Below are 20,540 nucleotides of genomic sequence, written 5' to 3'. Positions count from 1 at the left end.
AGTAATTGTAATCCGTGTGACGGTGTGTTCACACAACCAGTTTAATAAACCATGTTCTTAAATTAACTAATCCATTTTTCTCAGTTTCCTGTGGAAATTCCCAATCATCCCAGGTCATGGTTGTCCCAAAGGTTTTTTCCCCCCCCAAAAGGCAACTGTAGTTTCTTTATTTTTTCCCCCCTTTGAAAACGTATCAAAGCTTCTAAGGAGGAGAAGCGAAACGTTTTCAAAGAAAAAAAAAATCTCACAAGAAGTCGAGTTGCCTTTTGGAAAAAGAACCTTTGGGTTGTACAATAATCCGGAATTCGACGTGATCAAGGAACTGGATTCGTAGGACAACTTAATAAAGCTCTTCCCTGACTAAACAGGTGAAATCCAACAGGTGGGTCTTAAACCACCCCCAACCCCCCGACGTTAAGCTACTGTATAATATAGCAGCCTGTGCAGCCAACTTCTCCGGGGTAGTGTTTTGATTTTTCACTGGAGCCAAATACACATCAGAAGGCGACAAGTTAGGGAAAAGTTTGCCGAGCAAGCGCCTTTTTTTGAAAAGTCCACGTTAACTTCACCGATCGCTTCTCTTTCTTGTAAGTGGCCTTCGACCTCTTAACCTCCTTTAAAAGCTCAGTTTGAGCCACTTAGAAGCATTCGATGCCATTCAAGTGCCAGGAGACGGACTTCTGTAATTTCTACAGGCCTTTTTATCTAGTTTTTTTTTTTGAAAAATCCGCGAAGAGAGTGGATGTGGGGCGAAGAGGGGGGGGATCCGTCATCATTTCCACGAACCTATAAATGCCCAGTAGTTTTTCTCGCTTCCCGCGCCTATGCCACCAGCAAAAGAGCTCGCGATGCCCTCAAATGACCCCCCCCCTCATCTTTCGTTGCGGCGCCTGCTGAAGGATCCGAGCGCAATTTTCATGCCCAGAGACTTTCCCCATAGGAAGCTGGTAACGCTTCTAGGTTCTCCCCGCGCCTTTAAGGTCCTGCGTGGCAGCTCCGGGTTAAAATTCGGTGGATTGGGCCCACCCACGCGGTGTTTCGTTTCTACTGTATAAATCTGGGCTCCTGAATATTACTGCTCTTCAGGACTTCCCGTTGCACCCATTAGATCCAGTTTGGCGCGTTAGGTGGGGCGGGGGCACGGGCGGGGGATGATCTGGGGCGAGTACTCTGCACATGGTCAGAGATCACCTTGCCAATCGCAACTCCGTTCTTTCTCGCCGATTCTTAGCCTCAGAGGTTGTACCCCGGGGGAAGGGAGGGGGGGGGGAAATCTCCACTCTCAGCAGCTCTGGTGGAAAGTTTCCTCTTAAGTTTAGATACGGGAAATCTATCGGTTTTATATTGGCCGTGAAAGAAAGAGCTACTCCGCACGGGGCTCAAAAATCCGGATTAAAAAGTTACAACTCCACATCGTTTTTTGTTGTCATTTCCAAAAAAAAAAAAAAAGACATCGATTGCTAAGCGTCCCGGGGACTCTTAAGGAGAAAAGAACTCTGCACATGGTCCCGGGCACGCTTCCTGCCTTTCTTTTCCGATGACAGATCTTAAATTCTCAATCCCCGACACACACACACACACACACACACACACACACACACACACACACACACACACACACACACACACACACACACACACACACGAAAGGGAATTCCAGGATTTCCGCCCAGCCATTTCGAAGGCGCGTAAAGGCAGCGTCTCCCCCCGCTTCTCTCCACCCAAGGCGCGCAAACCGTCTTTTGAAACCCTCCCCGAGGAAGGCGTCGGCTTGGAAGCAAGCGGGCAGCATCGCCCGGCGTCTCTCCGAGGGACTGAAGCGGGGCGGGATCGAGGGAAAGGGGCGGTCTTAGGAAGCCGGGAATGCCTGCCTGGCCGAGGCCGAGGCTGGGACCGTGGCTGGGGCGGGCGTGGGCGCGGCGGCTGGCTGGCTGGCTGGCTGGCGCGCCGTCATCCTTCCCACTCTCCTCCCTCCCTTGGCTGTGCCGCGCGGGCTCTATGACCCCGAGGTTCCGAGCGCCGATGACACGGATTCCGAGGCTCAGTTACGGAAGCAGCAGCAGCAGCAGCAGCAGCCGCTGTCGCCGCCGCCGCCGCCTCCTCCTTCTCTTGCTCCACCGCCGCCGCCGCCGCCACCTGGCCGAAGCGAAGCCCTGCGCGCGCAGCCCCGACTCTTCCTCCCGGCACTGGCCGAGAGGGCTCGACGGCGGCAGAAGCAGCAGCAGCAGCGGACGCCGAGAAGGAGGCGGCCCCGGCTGGGCACTGGAACCGCCGCCGCCGCCTCCGCCGCCGCTGCCCGGCTAGAAGGAGCGCGCCCCGCCGCCGACCTCTTCTCCCCTCCGCCCCTGCCGAAGGGGCCGGTGAGCTGGCCGGCAGCAGGCCTCGCTTGGGGAGCGCCCCACTTTCTCCGGCTTCGACTCCTCCGGCGTCTCCGGCCGAGGGGCACCGCCGAGGCTCCCAGATGGAAAAACGGGGCAAGAGAGTGGACTGTCCGGCGTTGCCTCCCGGGTGGAAGAAGGAGGAGGTCATCCGCAAATCGGGGCTGAGCGCCGGCAAGAGCGATGTCTACTACTTCAGGTGAGCCGGCTTGGGGTGGGGGTGTGTGGGGGGAAGCTTGGGATGTGTCTCGGGGGGGATGGCGAAGAAGGGACCCGGAGGTCGGCTTGGGAAAAGCCGGAGCCCGCCTCCCCCCCTCCCCTTCCCCCCCTCCCCCGGGGGACCTGGCCTCCCCGCCCGCGTAGGAAAGCTCGAGCTGCCAGGGTTGAGTCAGGGCGTAACCCCGGAGGAGGTTTCGTAACGCTCCGGTTCTCGCTTCTTGCCAGGCGAGAAGCGGCCGCCGTGCCTCAGAGCATGTCAAGAGAGGGAATGGTGGTGGTGGTGGGGGGGGGGGGAGGCCGTTCCCGGAGTGGTCCAACTTTTTGAGGCGGTGCTTTATTTTATTTTATTTTTATTTATTTTTTTTTGAACGCGGGAAGAAGCGGTTTCGTCCCCCCCACGCGTCTGAGGGGAAAAAAAAAAACCCCGCTTTTTCAGACACGTGGGAATCGGTGAGGAGAGTAGGAAGTTTAGCGGTCGTAAACTTTTCGGGAAAGCTGGACGTTTTTTTTTTTTTTTTTGACATTCCTCATTTTCCGAACTTCAAACTTTTTCGCGCTGCGGAGAGCGGTGAAGTAGATCGGTCCCTCCTTTCCCAACCCCTTTGGATTGATTTCACCTTTCCTCCGCATCCTCCGCTCCCCTCGGGTACCACTCCTTTCCCTTCATCCCACCCCCCCACCCACCCCACTCCAATCCACTCTTCCTTGAAGTTTCATCTTCTTGCCTTGGGGGCAAATAAACCCCCCTTTCCCTTCATCCCACCCACCCCCCCACCCCACTCCAATCCACTCTTCCTTGAAGTTTCATCTTCTTGCCTTGGGGGCAAATAAACCCCCCTTTCCCTTCATCCCACCCCCCCACCCACCCCACTCCAATCCACTCTTCCTTGAAGTTTCATCTTCTTGCCTTGGGGGCAAATAAACCCCCCTTTCCCTTCATCCCACCCACCCCCCCACCCCACTCCAATCCACTCTTCCTTGAAGTTTCATCTTCTTGCCTTGGGGGCAAATAAACCCCCCTTTCCCTTCATCCCACCCCCCCACCCACCCCACTCCAATCCACTCTTCCTTGAAGTTTCATCTTCTTGCCTTGGGGGGCAAATAAACCCCTTTCTCTGCCTCCGCGCAATGGCCATCTGACAGATTTAGCCGGGCTCTGCATTAGATCAGGCCACAGGTGGCCTCTACAGTTTCTAAACTTCTGACTCTTGATAGCCCAACTTTCCTCTTCAAACTCCGAGTGGCAGGATAGCCTCCCCTCTTTCCCCCCCCCCCAAATCCTACAGAGGCGGGATGAAACTTCTGGGCTGCTGTTCTGCTTGCCAAGTATAGGAACCTGGATTTTAAAAGCTGGTACGAGGGAATGGGGGGGGCAAGGATTTAAGCCTCCATCCTCAGCCTGGTGCTCTTCGGATGCGTTAGGTTGGATTTTCCAAGCCGCTTGGCTGCTTGGGTGAACTGCACGTTTTGAACATTTTTAATCCAGCGAGGGAAACTTTTGGCAGCTCAGGAAGAAGGTGCTTTCAATTTCATTTCTTTCAGCTTGGTTCCTGATGTCTGAGGCCATGTGTTTGTACCATATCCCCTGAGTTAATAGCTCAGCCTGGCTAACTGCAGGAGTGGTGGTGGGGGGGCGAGGTTGGGAAGGGGGGTTTCTCTGTTTATTTGGATGGATCCATTGATAGCTCCGAGAAGCCCGCTGTGAAAAACAGCGACTTCTTTCCCTACGAAAAACTGAGCTGTTTGCGCCTGATAAGGTGAACTTGGCAATGTTTGTGGAGTGAAGTCCAGGACATGTGGCTCTCCTAGGTGGGGCTAGGAGAGAGAGGCCACGGGGAGACTCCTGTCTTGCTCGTGTCCTCCTGTCCGTTCACTCGGCCTCTTTCCCCTGACAATGTGCAGGGTGCTGGCTCTGTGTGTGTTGGGGGGGGGGGATAGTGGGAGTTTTTTACTGGAACATAAGCCTCAACGACTGCTTGGTGACCCGTATGAAAACTCTGCCCTCACCCACCCAAGCCTAAGCAAGACAGTTAAAGCCTAACAGCTTGCCATGCTTCGTTGGTTTCACTGTTGGTTGCTGGCTTAGCAAGCTGTGCAAACTCAGCCTGTTCGGTTAGTTTACAACTCAGTGGATTACTTCAGTAAAACGAGGGAAGCGTCCTCCTGGAACCCAGATTTATACTAAAAGGAGGTAGTAACATGTGGTTTCTTTCCTCCATCAGCCTGGTGTGCCACTCTTGAGGTTTGAACTGACACTCCCCAATTTTGGGATGGTACATTCCAAAAAAGAAAAAAAGGAAAGAAAAAAAAACACCCCTCCACTGCAGGTTTGGCTAACCAAAGCAACTTGGCATTCTTGTTTCTGCTTGAAGGGAATCCTATAATAATATTCCCATGATTCCACTCTTCGCTCTCGTGGGCTGGAATCCAAGGCTGGGTGTTCCTCCATTTTTATTATTTGCTGGAAAGCACGGCAGAAGTACACCTTGACATATGATTTTTTTTTCAACTTTGATTTTCAACTTGGTATTTTCCCTTTCACTTTGCAATGGGAAAACAGCTCCATCCTCACCTGTTACTGTGGCTGAGACTTAGTGGCATTGCTGTGCGTTCTGTCTTTACTAATAGCTTACGAACTGTGAGTTAACACTTCAATGAGGTGGTTACAAATCCTTTATCAAACTTGGCAACTTGAAGAGGTGTGGACTTCAACACCCAGAATTCCCCATCCAGCTTTGCCCCCAGCCTTTACCATTGAGAAGCGAATTCTTGAAAGTCTGAAATAATTTTCTAAAAGAGTCTAGCAGCATTTTTTCTGATGAACAGGTTTTATTAAAGGGTCTAAGCTTTTGTGAACTTCAGCCTTTTACTAAAATGTGTTAGGTTCTATCAGACGTTTCCTGATTTTTTCCATCACAGATTGACATAAATTTCCCTCAATATTCCATAATATTTAAATCAATAAAATAAATAAAAAGAAACTGGGTGCTCAGTTGGATACAAAGAAGCACTTTTTTTGGGGGGGGGGGTTGGTGGAATACTTAATTAAACCTTATTTTACTCCTGTCTCTCAAAACCCAACATCTCCTTCCCTTCCCTCCCCTCCCCTCCCCTCCCCTCCCCTCCCCTCTCCTCTCCTCTCCTCTCCTCTCCTCTCCTCTCCTCTCCTCTCCTCTCCTTTCCTTTCCTTTCCTTTCCTTTCCTTTCCTTTCCTTTCCTTATGGGACATTTCTTGCAAACACTATTTACTTGAAGGAATAGCTGGAAAAGAAATAGCTAAATAGCTTTCCTTCTCTACTTGCAACTTACTGCTCCTTGTTTTTTCTCTTTCTATGCAGCTGTGTGTATTTGGGTGTGTGAGTGTGTATTTAAAATGCAACACAGAAAGAAAGTGCCTTATCTGGAGAGTGAATTTAGTGGCAGAGATGTGATATAAGTTAATTCAAGTTGTTGGGCTTTCCTGTGATCATTTGAGATACATCGTTTAGTGTGTTTCTTAATATACCAAGCTTTCATTGGATTTTGCACCTGTGTCTTTTGTAAACAGAGAAAAACAAAGAAACTGTGAACTCTGTTGAGGATACACTTACAAAACTGTAACGGGGGGGGGGTTGGGGGGGTGGAAGGCAGGAAGGCAGGTGTGACAGCCACAGACCTCTTTATCTGTCCTGTTGCATGCGCACTGCACACTGAGGTTGTAGCAGCTGCCTTTCCTGTGGCTGGCAGGCCGCGTACCCTGCAGCTTCTGCACCTGGGGAGCCAAACCTGTACAGATGTTACCTTGTTCCAGCAAAATATTCCCTCCTTCTCTTTTGCGAAACCAGCATCTTTGGCATATTAACTGGAGGTGGGCATCTTTGTAGTACCAAAGGAAAGATTTGTAACGTCTGTTTGTCATTTCGAGTTTCCCCAGCATGGCACTGAATTTAACTTTCTGTTTTAAAGTTGGGGGAAATGGAAACTTAAAAGTAGTTCGGAACGGTTTAAAAGCAGGCGTGTCCAACCCGCATCCCACAGGCTGCATGCAGCCCTGGACAGCCAGTAATGTGCCACCCCCAAGAAAATAAACGTTTAACATTATTATGTGGTTTGTTTACATGAACTATATTATATATTTTACATGTGGCCTGAAAAAATTTCTCTTCACTCAGTGCAGCCCAGGCAAGCTAAAAAGGTTGGAGAGCCATGGTTTAAAAGGAAAGATGCATGCTATGCACGGATTTTCTGGCCTATTTACATGTGTGTGACTTAGAGCACGGGTGTCAAACTCAAGGCCCGTGGGCCAAATCCGGCCCACGGGGTGCTTATATCTGGCCCATCGGGGCCGCCCTGGAAACATCGAAGGATTGGCCTGTGATGCTTCTGCCAGCAAAAATGGAGGTTGGGAGGGCCACATGCGGCCCTCTGTAGCTCAGTTTTCGCTGGCAGAGAGCTCGGGTCACCACAGGCGCCCAACACGAGTGACACCTTGGCCATGCCCCCCCTGAGGTCAGGCCCCCCACAACCCTGATGCAGCCCTCAATGAAAACGAGTTTGACACCCCTGACTTAGAGCATCATTCATGCACCTCACTTTGAATGTTCAGAAACTATTGCATGCTGCAGCCATTTCTCTTCCTCTCCCATTAATAGTCCACCTTACATCAGTTAACATTTATGATCAATTTTATTTATCCATCTGCTTATTACTAAATTGGATTGGATTTGTGGCATTTACCTGCCATTCTAGTAATGAAATCCTTCCAGGCCTTAATTAATTCTTAAGATAATTCTTATCTTAATCAGAAACATTTTAAGGAACAACCTAGACAAAAACACCCCAAAAGCAAATGAAATAGGGTGAGGATTTAACTCATTGCATCTCTAGAATGAAAGTCATCTTTTTTAAAAAACTGGGAAAGTCAGACAGGAGACTTATTTAAAAGTTTTGGGTCAAGGGACAGATTCAGACTCAAAGGTCTACAGTTGAAGCACCAGGATGAAAAAGGCTCAAAGAATTTCTTAGCTTATTAGAGATAAGGCGGTTTTACAAATGGCCACATCTTAGCCATTTGCAACTGTAAAAAGTAAAATTAAGGTAAAGGTAAAGGTTCTCCTCGCACATATATGCTAGTCGTTCCCGACTCTAGGAGGTGGTGCTCATCTCCGTTTCAAAGCTGAAGAGCCAGCGCTGTCCAAAGACGTCTCCGTGGTCATGTGGCTGGCATGACTAAACACCAAAGGTGCACTGAACACTGTTACGTTCCCACCAAAGGTGGTCCCTATTTTTCTACTTCCATTTTTTACATGCTTTCGAACTGCTAGGTTGGCAGAAGCTGGGACAAGTAACAGGAGCTCACCCCATTACGCAGCCCTAGGGATTCGAACCGCTGAACTACCGATCTTTTGATCGACAAGCTCAGTGTCTTAGCCACTGAGCCACCGTGTCCCTAAAATTAAAGTAAAATTAAAGTGAAAATAAAGTAAAATTAGCCCTTTATTATTAATGTAGTACATGGTCTACTAATATGGTTTGATCCTGTTTAACATTGTTTTGTTACTAGTTTATTCAATAATCCATGATTATGTCAACTATGGTTAAGCAGGGGTGTTTAAATCCAGTCTTTGAGAATTAGGGTTCAAAGCAAGAGCAATTTTTATTTTGGTTTTCATGCAGAATTCCATGCTATTTTGGACAGAGCTGCTTTCTATACTACTGTGTGAAACACAAATATTATAGAGCTTCCACGAAGGGTCCGTGTTTTAAAAACATCCATTTTTTAAACCTCTGTTTCAAGTTTACAGCAGAAATCCTGTGGGGTTAGTTAGTTAGTTAGTTAGTTATTTATTTATTTATTTATTTATTTATTTATTTATTTATTTATTTATTTATTTATTTATTTATTTATTTATTTATTTATTTATTTATTTATTTATTTATTATTGTGATTTATATGCCACCTTTCTCCCGAGGGACTCAAGGCGGCTTACAAAATGACAATTTCCAATACAAATCACAAGATAAAATTAAAATCAACACCCCAATTAAAACAGTTTAAAATCATAACAGTGTACACCCAACGGATCAGTTGAGTTGACGGAAGAGTCACGTCGTCAGCTCGCGACGGAAGGAAAGGAGGTTGGGGGCTGTCCTGAGCTCGGTGGGCAATCCATTCCAGAAGGCCAGGGCTCCCACAGAAAACGCTCTCCTCCTGGGGGCTGTCAGCCGACATTGTTTGGCCGATGGCACCCTGAGGAGGCCCACTCTGTGAAAGCGCACGGGATGATGGGAGAGCGGCAGGAGATGGTCCTGCAAGTACCCCGGGCCTAAGCTATTTTAAACCCAGCGGGCATATTTATTTAGACTTTTGAGAACATGTGGGTTTTAGAGCGTATTTTGTTTCTTCCAATCTTCACAGCAGTTATAAATACATTCCTATTTTATACTCTCTCTAAGATTATGTGATGGTTTTCCTCTTTCCTCATATTCATCAAACTTGTCGATCAAAGTTCATTTCCCCCCCACCCCTGTTTTCACTAAAAAGTCGACCAAGGGTTGCAATTATCATCTTTTTCTTAATCAAACAAGACTATTTTGCCACTACCAAGCTCGCAGATGAGATCTTCTCCATGTGGTCACTTTGGGAAAAAAAAATGGCCTCATTGCTTTGCAACCCTCGAAATATTTCTACAGAAGTATAAAACATTATTTTAGTTAGGCAAGTTTAGGTCTCTCTTATTAATTATGAATCACAAAGGATTAAAGTTCAAATTTTCCTTCTGCCCCAAACTCTCTAGGTAGCCTGTAGGTTGCGAGGCCTTCTCTCTGAGTCAGTTTATTTCCTCCCCCCCACCCTCACCACTTTCCCGGCAGTCTTCCAACAATGTGGGAGGATTCTGAACCTAGATTGGATCGGTGCCAGGATTCCACGACTAGCAAGAATTAAAGGCAAAGAGTTCCTTGAGTTGAGCTGGACTCCTGGAGATCGCATGAACTCAGTGATGGAGTTTTCTTGGCAACGGAACAAGTGCTGTGTGTCACTGTTTCCTTCTGGGATGGTTTTCAACATTCCTGTTGAATTTCCAGCCCTGGAATTCTCTGGTGACTTCCTGGGAAAGCTACTGACCAGATCCAAGTCTGCTTAGTTTCTGAGCACAGACAAAAATCTGTCAGGTGCTGCTCATTGTTGAGAGACAACAGGAATGGATTAAGGGCTAAGATTGTTATTGTAACTGCTGAAAATAAATAAATGGGACCGGGAACTTTCCAATACAGGTAATCCTCGACTTACGACCACGATTGAGCTCAAAATTTCTGTTGCTAAGCAAGACGTTAGTTAAGTGAGTTTTGCCTCATTTTACGACCTGTCTCGCCACAATTGTTAAGCGGATCACTGCAGTTGTTAAGTTAATAACATGGTTGTTAAGTGAATCTGACTTTCCCATTGACTTAGAAGGTCACAAATGATGATCATAGGACCCCGGGACATTGCAAACTGTCATAAATATGAGTCAGTCGCCAAGCATCTGAATTTTGTTCACGTCACCAGAGGGATGCTGGAATGGTCATAAGTGTGAAAAACGGTCATAAGTCACTTTTTCAGTGCGATTGTAACTTCGAATGGTCACTAAACGAACTGTTGTAAGTTGATGACAACCTGTAGATGTTGCTATTCAAGAAGGGTATAAAGAAATCAGACTATTCTCAGGAGGGGGCAGCAAAAATGGGGAGGAATCCTTGGAGGTTGGAGAAATTGGGGTTAAGTCTAGAGAAGTTCAGGCTAGGTGTGAAATAGCCTTGCTCCCCAAATATAAAGGAGGAGAAATGTGTACTTGTCTGTTTCCAAAGACAAGACAAATTTCACTAGAAGAAATGGGTTACAGGCAGAAGTGGTATTCAGCCGGTTCAGACCGGTTCAAGCGAATCGGTAGTGGCGACCTGCAGGTGGGCCCACCCATCTGCCTGGGCACAATCCCGTCCTGTATCGCTGTGTTTTTGACACCGCGCACACGTGTGGACGGCACACGAAAGCGAATTGCCGTGTTGTTTGACGTCGCATGCATGTGTGGACGGCGCGTGTGAGCAAATTGCCATGTTTTGTGATGCCGCACACATGTGTGGATGTGCGCACTCACATTTCCATTTCTGGGCAAACTGGTTGCTACGGTATGTGAAGTTACAGGTAGTCCTCAACTTACAATCACAATTGAGCCCAGAATTTACATTGCTATGTGAGAAATTTGTTAAGCGTGTTTGGCCTCATTTTGCGACTTTTCTTGCCACATTTGTTACGTGAATCACCACAGTTGTTAAATTAGTAACCCGGTTGTTAAGTGAATCTGGCTTCCCCATTGACTTTGACTTTCTGACTTTGCTTGTCAGAAGTTTATAAAAGATGATCACATGACCCTGGGACTCTGCAACCCTCATAAATAGAAACCAGTTGTCAAGCATCTGAATGCAAATCACATGATCAGTGATCAGAGATCAGTGGTGGAATTCACATTTTTTTTACTACCGGTTCTGTGGGCGTGGCTTGGTGGGCTTGGTGTAGCTTGGTGGGTGTGGCAGGGGAAGGATACTGCAAAATCCCCATTTCCTCCCCATTCCTAGGAGAAGTATATTGCAAAATCTCCATTCCCACCCCACTCCAAGGGAAGGATATGGCAAAATCCCCATTCCCTCCCCACTCCTGGGGGAAGGATACTGCAAAATCTCCATTCCCTCCCCACTCCTGGGGGAAGGATACTTCAAAATCTCCATTCCCTCCCCACTCCTGGGGGAAGGATACTGCAAAATCTCCATTTCCTCCCCACTCCTAGGAGAAGGATATTGCAAAATCTCCATTCCCTCCCCATTCCTGGGGGAAGGATACTGCAAAATCTCCATTCCCTCCCCACTCCAGGGGAAGGATACTGCAAAATCTCCATTCCCACCCCACTCGGGGGCCAGCCAGAGATGGTATTTACGGGTTTTCCAAACTACTCAAAATTTCTGCTACCGGTTCTCCAGAACCTGTCATAACCTGCTGAATTTCACCTTTGATGGAGATGCTTCAATGGTCATAAGTGACCATAAGAAAAATGGTCATAAGTCACTTTTTTCAGTGCTGTTGTAACTTCGAACGGTCACAAAATGAAATGTTATAAGTCAAGGATCGCCTGTAATTGGTTCCCAGGTTAAATTGTTCTCAGGTTAAGAAAGTCCAGTTGCCTTTTGAAAAAGCACCTTTGGGACAACCATGACCTGGATGATTGTGAATCTCCAATAAACGTTTTCCCAGGTGAAATTGCTCCTACTGGAAGTTTTCAGTAGCGGGGCAACCATTTCTTGGGGAACCAGCCACTTGGCATTGCTTTGCTATAAGCTGAAGGTTAAACTATTACAGGTAGTCCTCAAAGTATGACCATAATTAGGTTCCAAACTTCCATTGCTAAGCAAGGTGATTTTACAACCCTTTTTTTGCCATAGTTGTTAAGCGAAGCACTGTAGGTGAGTCACATTAAATAAATCCGGCCTCCCCCATTGATTTTGTTGGAAGCCAACTGGAGAGGTTCCAAATGGTAATCACATGACCCTGGAATGCTGCAACTAGGCCTGAATTTTGATCATGTGACCATGGGAATGCTGCAACGGTCATAAGTAGAATGACTGGTCGTAAGTTACTCTCTCCAGTTCTGGTTCTGTTGTCAAGGTAGTTCATGAGAGATGGTTTCTAACTAAAAAATACATGTGTTTTCCTTCTGTTGTCCCATTGGTAGAAAGTATAGAAAAGTTGCCATATAGAAAATGCTCATTGTAGGCCAGGGGTTTCCAGCTTTGGCAACTTTAAGTCTTAAGGACTTCAACTCCCAGAATTCTCCAGGCCCCGAGACTGCCTGGGGAATTCTGGGAGTTGAAGTCAACAACTCTTCAAGTTCCTAAGATTGGACACCCTTGTTCTAGGCATGTAGCACATCCCATACGTATCCCATTCAGCATCCAGCTACTCAGTGTAAGATCATAATCCCTCCATTCAGTTATCATCAACCAGAAAACAAGCTTACTGTATTTCTTTGACCAATTGCGAGAGGTGTTCCCTGCAGCTGCTATTCCAGTTTGGATAAGATGGCTGGAGCAATGTTTGTAAAAAAACTAAAATGTTCCTTGTCAACATTTTTGTTGAGTTATAAAGTATTATACAATAGTGGCCAAAATTGTGAAAACAGGGCCACCTTGGATAAAACAGACTCAAGTAGATACATTTTCAACATTATTCTTCCAGAAAAACGGTGGCAAACTCAAGGGGGCCGGATCCAGTCCATGGGGTGCTTACAGTAGTGACCAAAATTGTGGAAACTGTTTGGGAAAAGTGTATTGTCTAAAACTAGCTAATAACACCACTTTTTTTTTGGAGTAGTACCATAAAATTAGATATCAATGGAAAGATAATTTAATCAAGAATGTAATGCAGTAACTTTTATGAAGGATTTGCTATTAGAATAGAACTTACAGTATAAAGAAGAAAAGTGAAACACGTAGAAAAAATAAGATATACAAAAATTATCACCATAGAAAAAAGGAGATATACAAAAATTATCACCATGTCAGTTAATAATTGGGTAACCTTTAGTATGAATTACAGCCTTACAACGTCTTCCCATGGAGTGAACCAAGTCTTTTAGTTCTGCAGCTGTTATCATGTGAAACCAAGATTGAATGATTGCTTCTATTAACTGGGTTTTATTACTGGGTCGCTTCTGACTAACACGTTTCTTTAGTCGGCTCCATTGATTTTCAATGGGGTTAAGGTCTGGGCTATTCCCAGGCCATTCCAGCAGTGTAATATCTTGAAACTCCAAAAAAAAAGTGGTGTTATTAGCCATCAAACCTCAAAAATATACTTTTCCCAAAAGATTTCCATAATTTTGAACACTACTGTAAAATAGAAAATACAAAGTAAATAGAAAAGCAGTGGGGTAGTGGGTAAAGGAAAGAGAAGTGAAGAAAAATAAGGGGGAAAAAGCATTGACTTCCAACTTTCTCTCTTACAGTAAAATAAGGCATTAACATCAAATCACAACTTTTTGCTTTTCCATAATAATATGAACAAGCCATTTCTATAAAGATCTATCAGTCTAATCGGTAAAACCCAAAGTCAGAGTTTCATTCTTTTCCACATCAGGCACGAAGTTCAGAAGCCTGTCTCCACGTGGAAACAAAAGTACTTACATTCTTTTCTTTAATCAACGTGGTAAAAACGAAAAAGTTGGAGCTAGGGAATATTCTTGTGTAGGCCAAGGCGTCTGTATAACGTCAGCCTGGTCTTTCCCTCCAGGTTTCCATTTTTAAAAAATATATATTTCCACCATTGCGAAGGCATAAATCACGGTTTCTCATAGGGTTAGGGTTGAGATGTTCTTTAGCTTTATTTTTCACCCTTTTCGCTCAGTGGGCCATATTTTTTTCTTCACTCCCAAAATTGAAGAATGAAAATCTTGTGGGTGGGTGTGGAGAGGGCAATGGTATTCTTGCTTTTGAGCTACAGCTAATCTTTAACTTACAACTATTCTTTGGTGACCATTTGAAGTTACAACGGAGCTGAAAAAGTGGCAGGTTTCACACACAACGACCGTCGCAGCGTCCCCATGGTCATGCGATCAAAATTCAGGCACTTAGGAACTGAAATGTATTTAGGGCAGTTGCCCTGTCCTGGGACCATCTAATCCCATGAAGGCGAATTTATGGCGTGTGTGCCACAGGTGGCACGCAGAGCCTTATCGGTGGGTATGCGAGCTCAGCTCCGGCGTGCATGCACGTGCCGGCTGGCTGATTTTCGGGGCTTTTGGGCCCACCAGAAGTCAGGAAAAAGGCTGTTTCTGGCCTCCAGAGTGCCTCCAAGGGAATGGGAAAGGCCATTTTTGCCCTCCCCAGCTTCCTAGAAAGGCTCTGGAGCCTGGGGAGAGTGGAAAAGGGCCTACCTTGCCATTGCATGCCAAAAGTGGAAGAATGCGGGGGGTGGGGTCGCACACGCATGCGTGGGGGACGAGCACTTGGAATTATGGGTCAAGCAAACCCCCCCCCCGCACTCCCCCCACTTTTGACACGCGATGGCAAAAAGATTAGCCATCACTGATCTAATCACTTTTTGTAAACTTCCCAGCTGGCTTTCCACAAGCAAAATCAATGGGGGGGGGGGCGGGGAAGCCAGATTCATTTAATGACCACACAATTCACGTAACAACTGCAGTGATTTACTTAACTGTGGCAAAATAAGCCGTAAACTGTGGCACGGCTTATTCAACGACTGCCCTGCTTAGTAGTGGAGGCTCAGTTGTGGTCTTAAGTCGAGGACTTCCTATACAAGTTGACTAAAGGCTTTGTGGGGGAGGGGGCACCTTGTTTATCACTGTGCAAGCTTCTCTTCTTACCCTCCTTGTTTTCCATTTCTCAGTTACGTCCCAAGAGTATGCAGAAAAATCCCCACTGACCCTTTTTCCTGAATAGCAAAGTTGTTTTTCCACCCCAGCAACTTTTAAGGTGCAGCAGACCTCAGCTCCCAGAATTCCCCAGCCAGTCTGGGGAATTCTGGGAGTTGAAAAATAAAACGTCTTAAAAGTTGCTGAGGTTGAGAAACACCGGAGACATGGGAAGGGGGGACTGCTGAAAAGCAGGAAGATTGAAGGGAAAAAAATAAAGCTTTGGAAAGGAGGAAGCCGAACCGCAAAGCCGATTCAGTTTTGCGAATTGGATGACATTGCCAGTTTTTTTTTTTAAAAGTCCCAAGTAACACAACTGACATTTTGCAGGAGTAGGTAGGTGGGTGGGTGATACTGCTTGCATTTCAAGAAAGCTAGCGGTGTGTATCGCACTGACAACTTTGATTAGGGACCAGGCTCGTCTCCTACAATGGGGATGGTTTGACAGACCTAATGGACAGTTCAAACTCAATTATATCATTGATGTTTTTTTTTAAAATCCCTGCCCCTCCCAGCTGCAAACAGATCTCTCTTTACGGAGCCATCCAGAGACCCTCCTGATTTTCACCGCAATTCCAACTTTGCCCTAGTTTGTGATCTGGAACCGTAGAACTGTAAACACTCGGTAATTGTAGTCTTGGTTCAGCATCTGTACTTTACTTCTCTGACTGTTTTGCACCCCCGTTTAAAAGCAGCTGCGCCAGTCAAGGCGTCTCTCGCTATTGTTTAGCACCAACGGTTGGCAGCGTGTGTGCGTGCGTGCACGCACGCACACACACACAGGCAGACACACACGCTTTGCTCTCCTAGGAAAAGAAATGTTTGCCTCCCATTTTTGCTCTGTCAACCATCAAGTGGTTTAAAACGATGCCAGAGCATCCTGGCTTCCAGTCAAGAGATTGCTGGCAGGCAGCTGGGCGTCTCTCCGGGAAGAGATAGAAGGCTGTGCCCTCGGTCGCCCAATCCCTTCCCTCCCTCCCTCCCTCATTATCTCCACCTTCCAAGGTTACTTTCGCCTTTGTCTTGCGTCATGTCCCCCTGGTGTCCCCAGATGTGTGCAAATGAGTCAGCCTGTCATTGGCCAGCTTCGGGTATCATCTCACCACCATGGCCTTGTGTGATGCAGCCCCTTCGGAAAGTTGACCTTCTGCAAAAGCCAACTCTTGGCTGGGAGGGTGTGGGGGGGGGGGCGGAAGGAAGAGAGTATTTAACAGATTAATAGATTAACAAAGTTGGAAGGGACCTTGTAGGTCATCTAGTCCAACCCCACCCAAGGAGGAGACCCTACACTATTTCTGACAAATAGCAGTCCAATCTCTTCTTCAAAGTCTCAAGTGATGAAGCTCCCACAACTTCCGAAGGCAACTTCTGTTCCACTGGTTGATTTATTCTCACTGTCAGAAAATTTTCCTTATTTCCAGGTTGAATCTCTCCTTGGTCAGTTTCCATCCATGATTCCTTGTCTGACCTTCAGGTGCTTTAGAAAATAGCTTGACCCCCTCCTCTCTGTGACAGCCCCTCAAATATTGGAAGACTGCTATCATGTCTCCCCTGATCCTTCTCTTCACTAGACTAGCCATGCCCAGTTACGGCAATCGTTTCATCATATGTTTTAGCCTCCAGTTTCCTAATCATCCTAGTTGTTCTTCTCGGCACTTTTTCTAGAGTCTCAACATCTTTTTTACAGTATGGTGACCAAAACTGGATGCAGTACTCTAGATGTGGTCTTACTAGGGCTTTATAGAGTGGTATTAGTACCTCCCTTGATCTTGACTATATTTATCAAATACTTTATCAACTGAAGTCCAAGTTATACTGGTATGTTCCCAGCATTTTGCTGGACCATAATTTAGTCACTTTGTCAAAGAAGGCAATAAGGTTTGTTTGGCATGATCTGTTTTTGACAAACCCATGTTGGCTTCTAGTAATGGGTTTGTTTCAAGGCATTGAGAGAAGAAGCAGAAGTTCCTCCATTTCACATTGTCTGGGTTCTCTGGAGTTCTCTCTCACTTCTGAATTAAGCTCTGGGACCACGTTTTCCTTACTGGGTGTATTTCAGCTTTCAGTTGTGATTGACTTGGGAGAGACAGGCTGAGATGGCTTTGCCCCTTTATAGGAATACTAATTTGGAGATTGGGTGTATGTATGTGCATCGTCTTATTCACACTCCAAAAACACCTCCCGGCCAGCAATCAACACCTGTATGACCCAGTGGTGAAATCCAAATTTTTTTACTACCGGTTCTGTGGGCGTGGCTTGGTGGGTGTGGCAGGGGAAGGATTCTGCAAAATCCCCATTCCCGCCCCACTCCTGGGAGAAGGATATTGCAAAATCTCCATTCCCAACCCACTCCTGGGGGAAGGATATTACAAACTCTCAATTCCCACCCCACTCTGGGGCCAGCCAGAGGTGGTATTTGCTGGTTTTCCAAACTGCTCAAAATTTCTGCTACCAGTTCTCCAGAACCTGTCAGAACCTGCTGGATTTCACCCCTGGTATGAGCAGAGATCAACACCAAGATTAACAATAGACCAACAATCGAGAAGTCAACAACGCCCTAATCATGGAACTAACAACAACCAAGCTAACGGTATATAACAGGCCAATCAAGGAACCAAGATCCTCCCCACCAATACCGAAAGGCAATCCACTGGTATATAAACAGAGAGCAAACCCCACTTCCTTCTACAACTGATGATGTTACTTTGTTGGGTAATGAAGCATCTGCAAGAAAACAACCAAGCTCAGAGAGTACCAAGGATTCCACACTTTCCTTCTTTCTTTACCTTTCATTTAATTCCTTATTCTTGAATTCCCCCGCCCTTCCAAGAAAAGTTTCACAAGTTCTGGAAAACTTTAGATGCAACAGGGTGCTGAAAAATCCCAGCACAGCTCCTCAACATTACAAACTAAAGATACCCACAAACTGAGCACCGTTAGACATATTTGTATATTGACTATATACAAAACAAATATGGGACTAAAAAGTTGCAGATAGCTTATGAATGAAATATTTAAATGATTTTTCCTTTTACTTTGATATTTTAGTACCTATGGCGGAGTTAAAGAGTAAGGGGAAGTTAAGAGTTTATAGTTAGTTTGCTTATGTTAGATTATGTTTGTTAAATGCAATACCCTGTATTTTGCTCTGGGAAGTGGGGGGGGGGGAGGGAAGGGGAAGGGGGGGAATTTGTTTGTAAAACATTTTAAAACTTTTCAATTAAAAAAAAAACATTACAAACTAAAGATACCCACAAACTGAACACCGTTAGATATATTTTTTTTTCCTTTCTTCATCAGATCCGGTGTCACTTCCTGGCATCATTAAAACAATTCAGACCTTTCCTGCATAAGAAAGCATTAAAAACTACTTATCTGGGCCTCTAAATTTGTGGTACCACCCGATGCCCTTGAAGTGATGTCCCAGTGCCTGGAGGCTGTACGGATCTGGATGGGGAGGAACAGGCTCAAGCTCAACCCTTCCAAGACTGAGTGGCTGTGGCTCCCGGCATCCCGATATAGTCAGTTGACTCCATCACTGACTATTGGGGGCGAGTCCTTGGCCCCCACTGAAAGGGCTCGCAATCTGGGAGTCCTCCTGGATATGCAGCTGTCCTTGGAGGAACTTCTGACGGCTGTAACCAGGGGGACCTTTTGTCAGGTTCACCTGATTCGCCAGTTGCGGCCCTTTCTTGATCGGGATTCCCTGTGCACAGTCACTCACGCCCTTGTCACCTCTCGCCTTGACTATTGCAACGCTCTCTACATGGGGCTCCCCTTGAGGAGCACCCGGAGGCTCCAGCTGGTCCAGAACGCAGCAGCGCGGGTAGTGACGGGAGCAGCATGGCGCTCCCATGTAACACCGCTCCTGCGCGAGCTGCACTGGCTCCCAGTTGTCTTCCGGGTGCGCTTCAAGGTGTTGGTTATCACCTTTAAAGCGCTCCATGGCATAGGGCCTAGCTATCTTCGAGACCGCCTGCTGCTACCAACGACCTCCCATCGACCCGTGCGCTCCCACAGAGAGGGCCTCCTCGGGGTGCCATCAGCCAGACAATGTAGGCTGGTGACCCCCAGGGGGAGAGCCTTCTCTGTGGGGGCTCCCACCCTCTGGAATCAGCTCCCCCCAGAGATAAGGAGAATCCAAGACCTCAGTGCCTTCCGTCGCGCCCTTAAAACCCATTTATTTAAACAAGCCGGGCTGGCTTAAGATGAAATTTTTAACTGTTTTTAAATGTTTTAAACGTTTTTAATTGGTAAATGAGTTTTAATTGGGCCAAATTTATGTATCTTTTAATTGTTTTTAATATTTGTTCTGCATGTTTTTTAATCTGGCTGTACACCGCCCTGAGTCCTCAGGGAGAAGGGCGGTATAGAAATCCAATATAAAATAAAATAAATAAAATAAATAAAGTTGTATTGTGGCTGATTCATGGTAAAGATGATGCTTGAAAACGGAGGCAGGTGGGAGTACCCAGCCAACTTTGGCTGATCATGGAAAACTAAGTAGGGCTTGTACACGGATAGGAGACCACTAAGAATTCCCCCAGCAATAGACTTAGAAGAATCCCAGAAGAAGACAAAGGCAAATCGTATCAGGATTGTGTGCCCCCCCACCTTTTTTTGTCTTTTAATGATCCCATAATCCCTTGCAGGGTGGAGTCTGGGCAACTGAATGGAGTTGAGTGTTTACTGATTGGATGTCCTTCCTGTCACCAATTCGGAGTTATATTCAGCAGATATATTCTCAACATGCCCAGAGAGAGAAATATCTGCCACTACCTAGGTTTGAATTTACAGCCTCCTGATTGTGAGGCGAGAGCTCTATCTCTAGGCCACTGCACCACTCTGTGCCCCTTCTCCATATACTCATGTTATCATCAGGAATTGAGCTCAGCTTGTGGGTGGCTTTAGTTTATAATGTTTGTAATGTTTATACAAGAGCCAGTTTGGTCTACTGGTTAAGGCACCAGGTTAGAAACTGTTAGACCCTGAGTTCAAATCCCACCTTAGCCATGTAAGCCAACTATGACCTTGTGCCAGTCATTCTCTCTCAGTCCAATCCACCTCACAGGGTTGTTATTATTGTGGAGAAAAGGATTATTAATTATGTTCGCTGCCTTGAGTTATTTGTAAAAATAATAAAGGCTGGATACAAATACATGAATATATATATATATATTGCTCCTGGAAGCACGAAGCCGAGAACACCAGCCTGAAGATGACGAATGAGACTTCGTCGAAACGTCGCCAAGACACTTCCAATTTTACGTGGGAGAAGACCCGAATAACCAAAGACCTACATACAAACACCCGCGAAAACCTGAGAAAACATATATATATATATACGGGTATATATGTGTGTATAGTTAATATTTCGGGTTTCTTCCCGTGTAATTGTGGATATATCTCTAAAAGGGTAGAAGCTTCTACCCTTTTAGGGATATATCCACAATTACACGGGAAGAAACCCGAAATATTAACTATATACACACACACACACACACAC

General features: G+C 46.2%; 1 protein-coding gene across 1 annotated transcript in view; it reads left to right on the top strand.

Moving 5' to 3' along the window:
- The first annotated feature begins 1,672 nt into the window (after window positions 1-1,672).
- MBD2 (methyl-CpG binding domain protein 2) overlaps window positions 1,673-20,540 on the top strand; it is a 70,577-nt gene continuing 51,709 nt past the window's right edge. Inside the window, exon 1 of the mRNA XM_034401564.3 lies at window positions 1,673-2,577. Within this exon, the coding sequence (XP_034257455.1) occupies window positions 2,462-2,577 (116 nt within the window). The 5' untranslated portion in view covers window positions 1,673-2,461. The remainder of the gene's footprint in view (window positions 2,578-20,540) is intronic.

The sequence above is a fragment of the Pantherophis guttatus genome, chromosome 2, assembly GCF_059756535.1.
Source record: "Pantherophis guttatus breed Tessera chromosome 2, ASM5975653v1, whole genome shotgun sequence".
Lineage (NCBI taxonomy): Eukaryota > Metazoa > Chordata > Lepidosauria > Squamata > Colubridae > Pantherophis > Pantherophis guttatus.
This window is presented reverse-complemented; position numbering and strand designations above follow the sequence as displayed.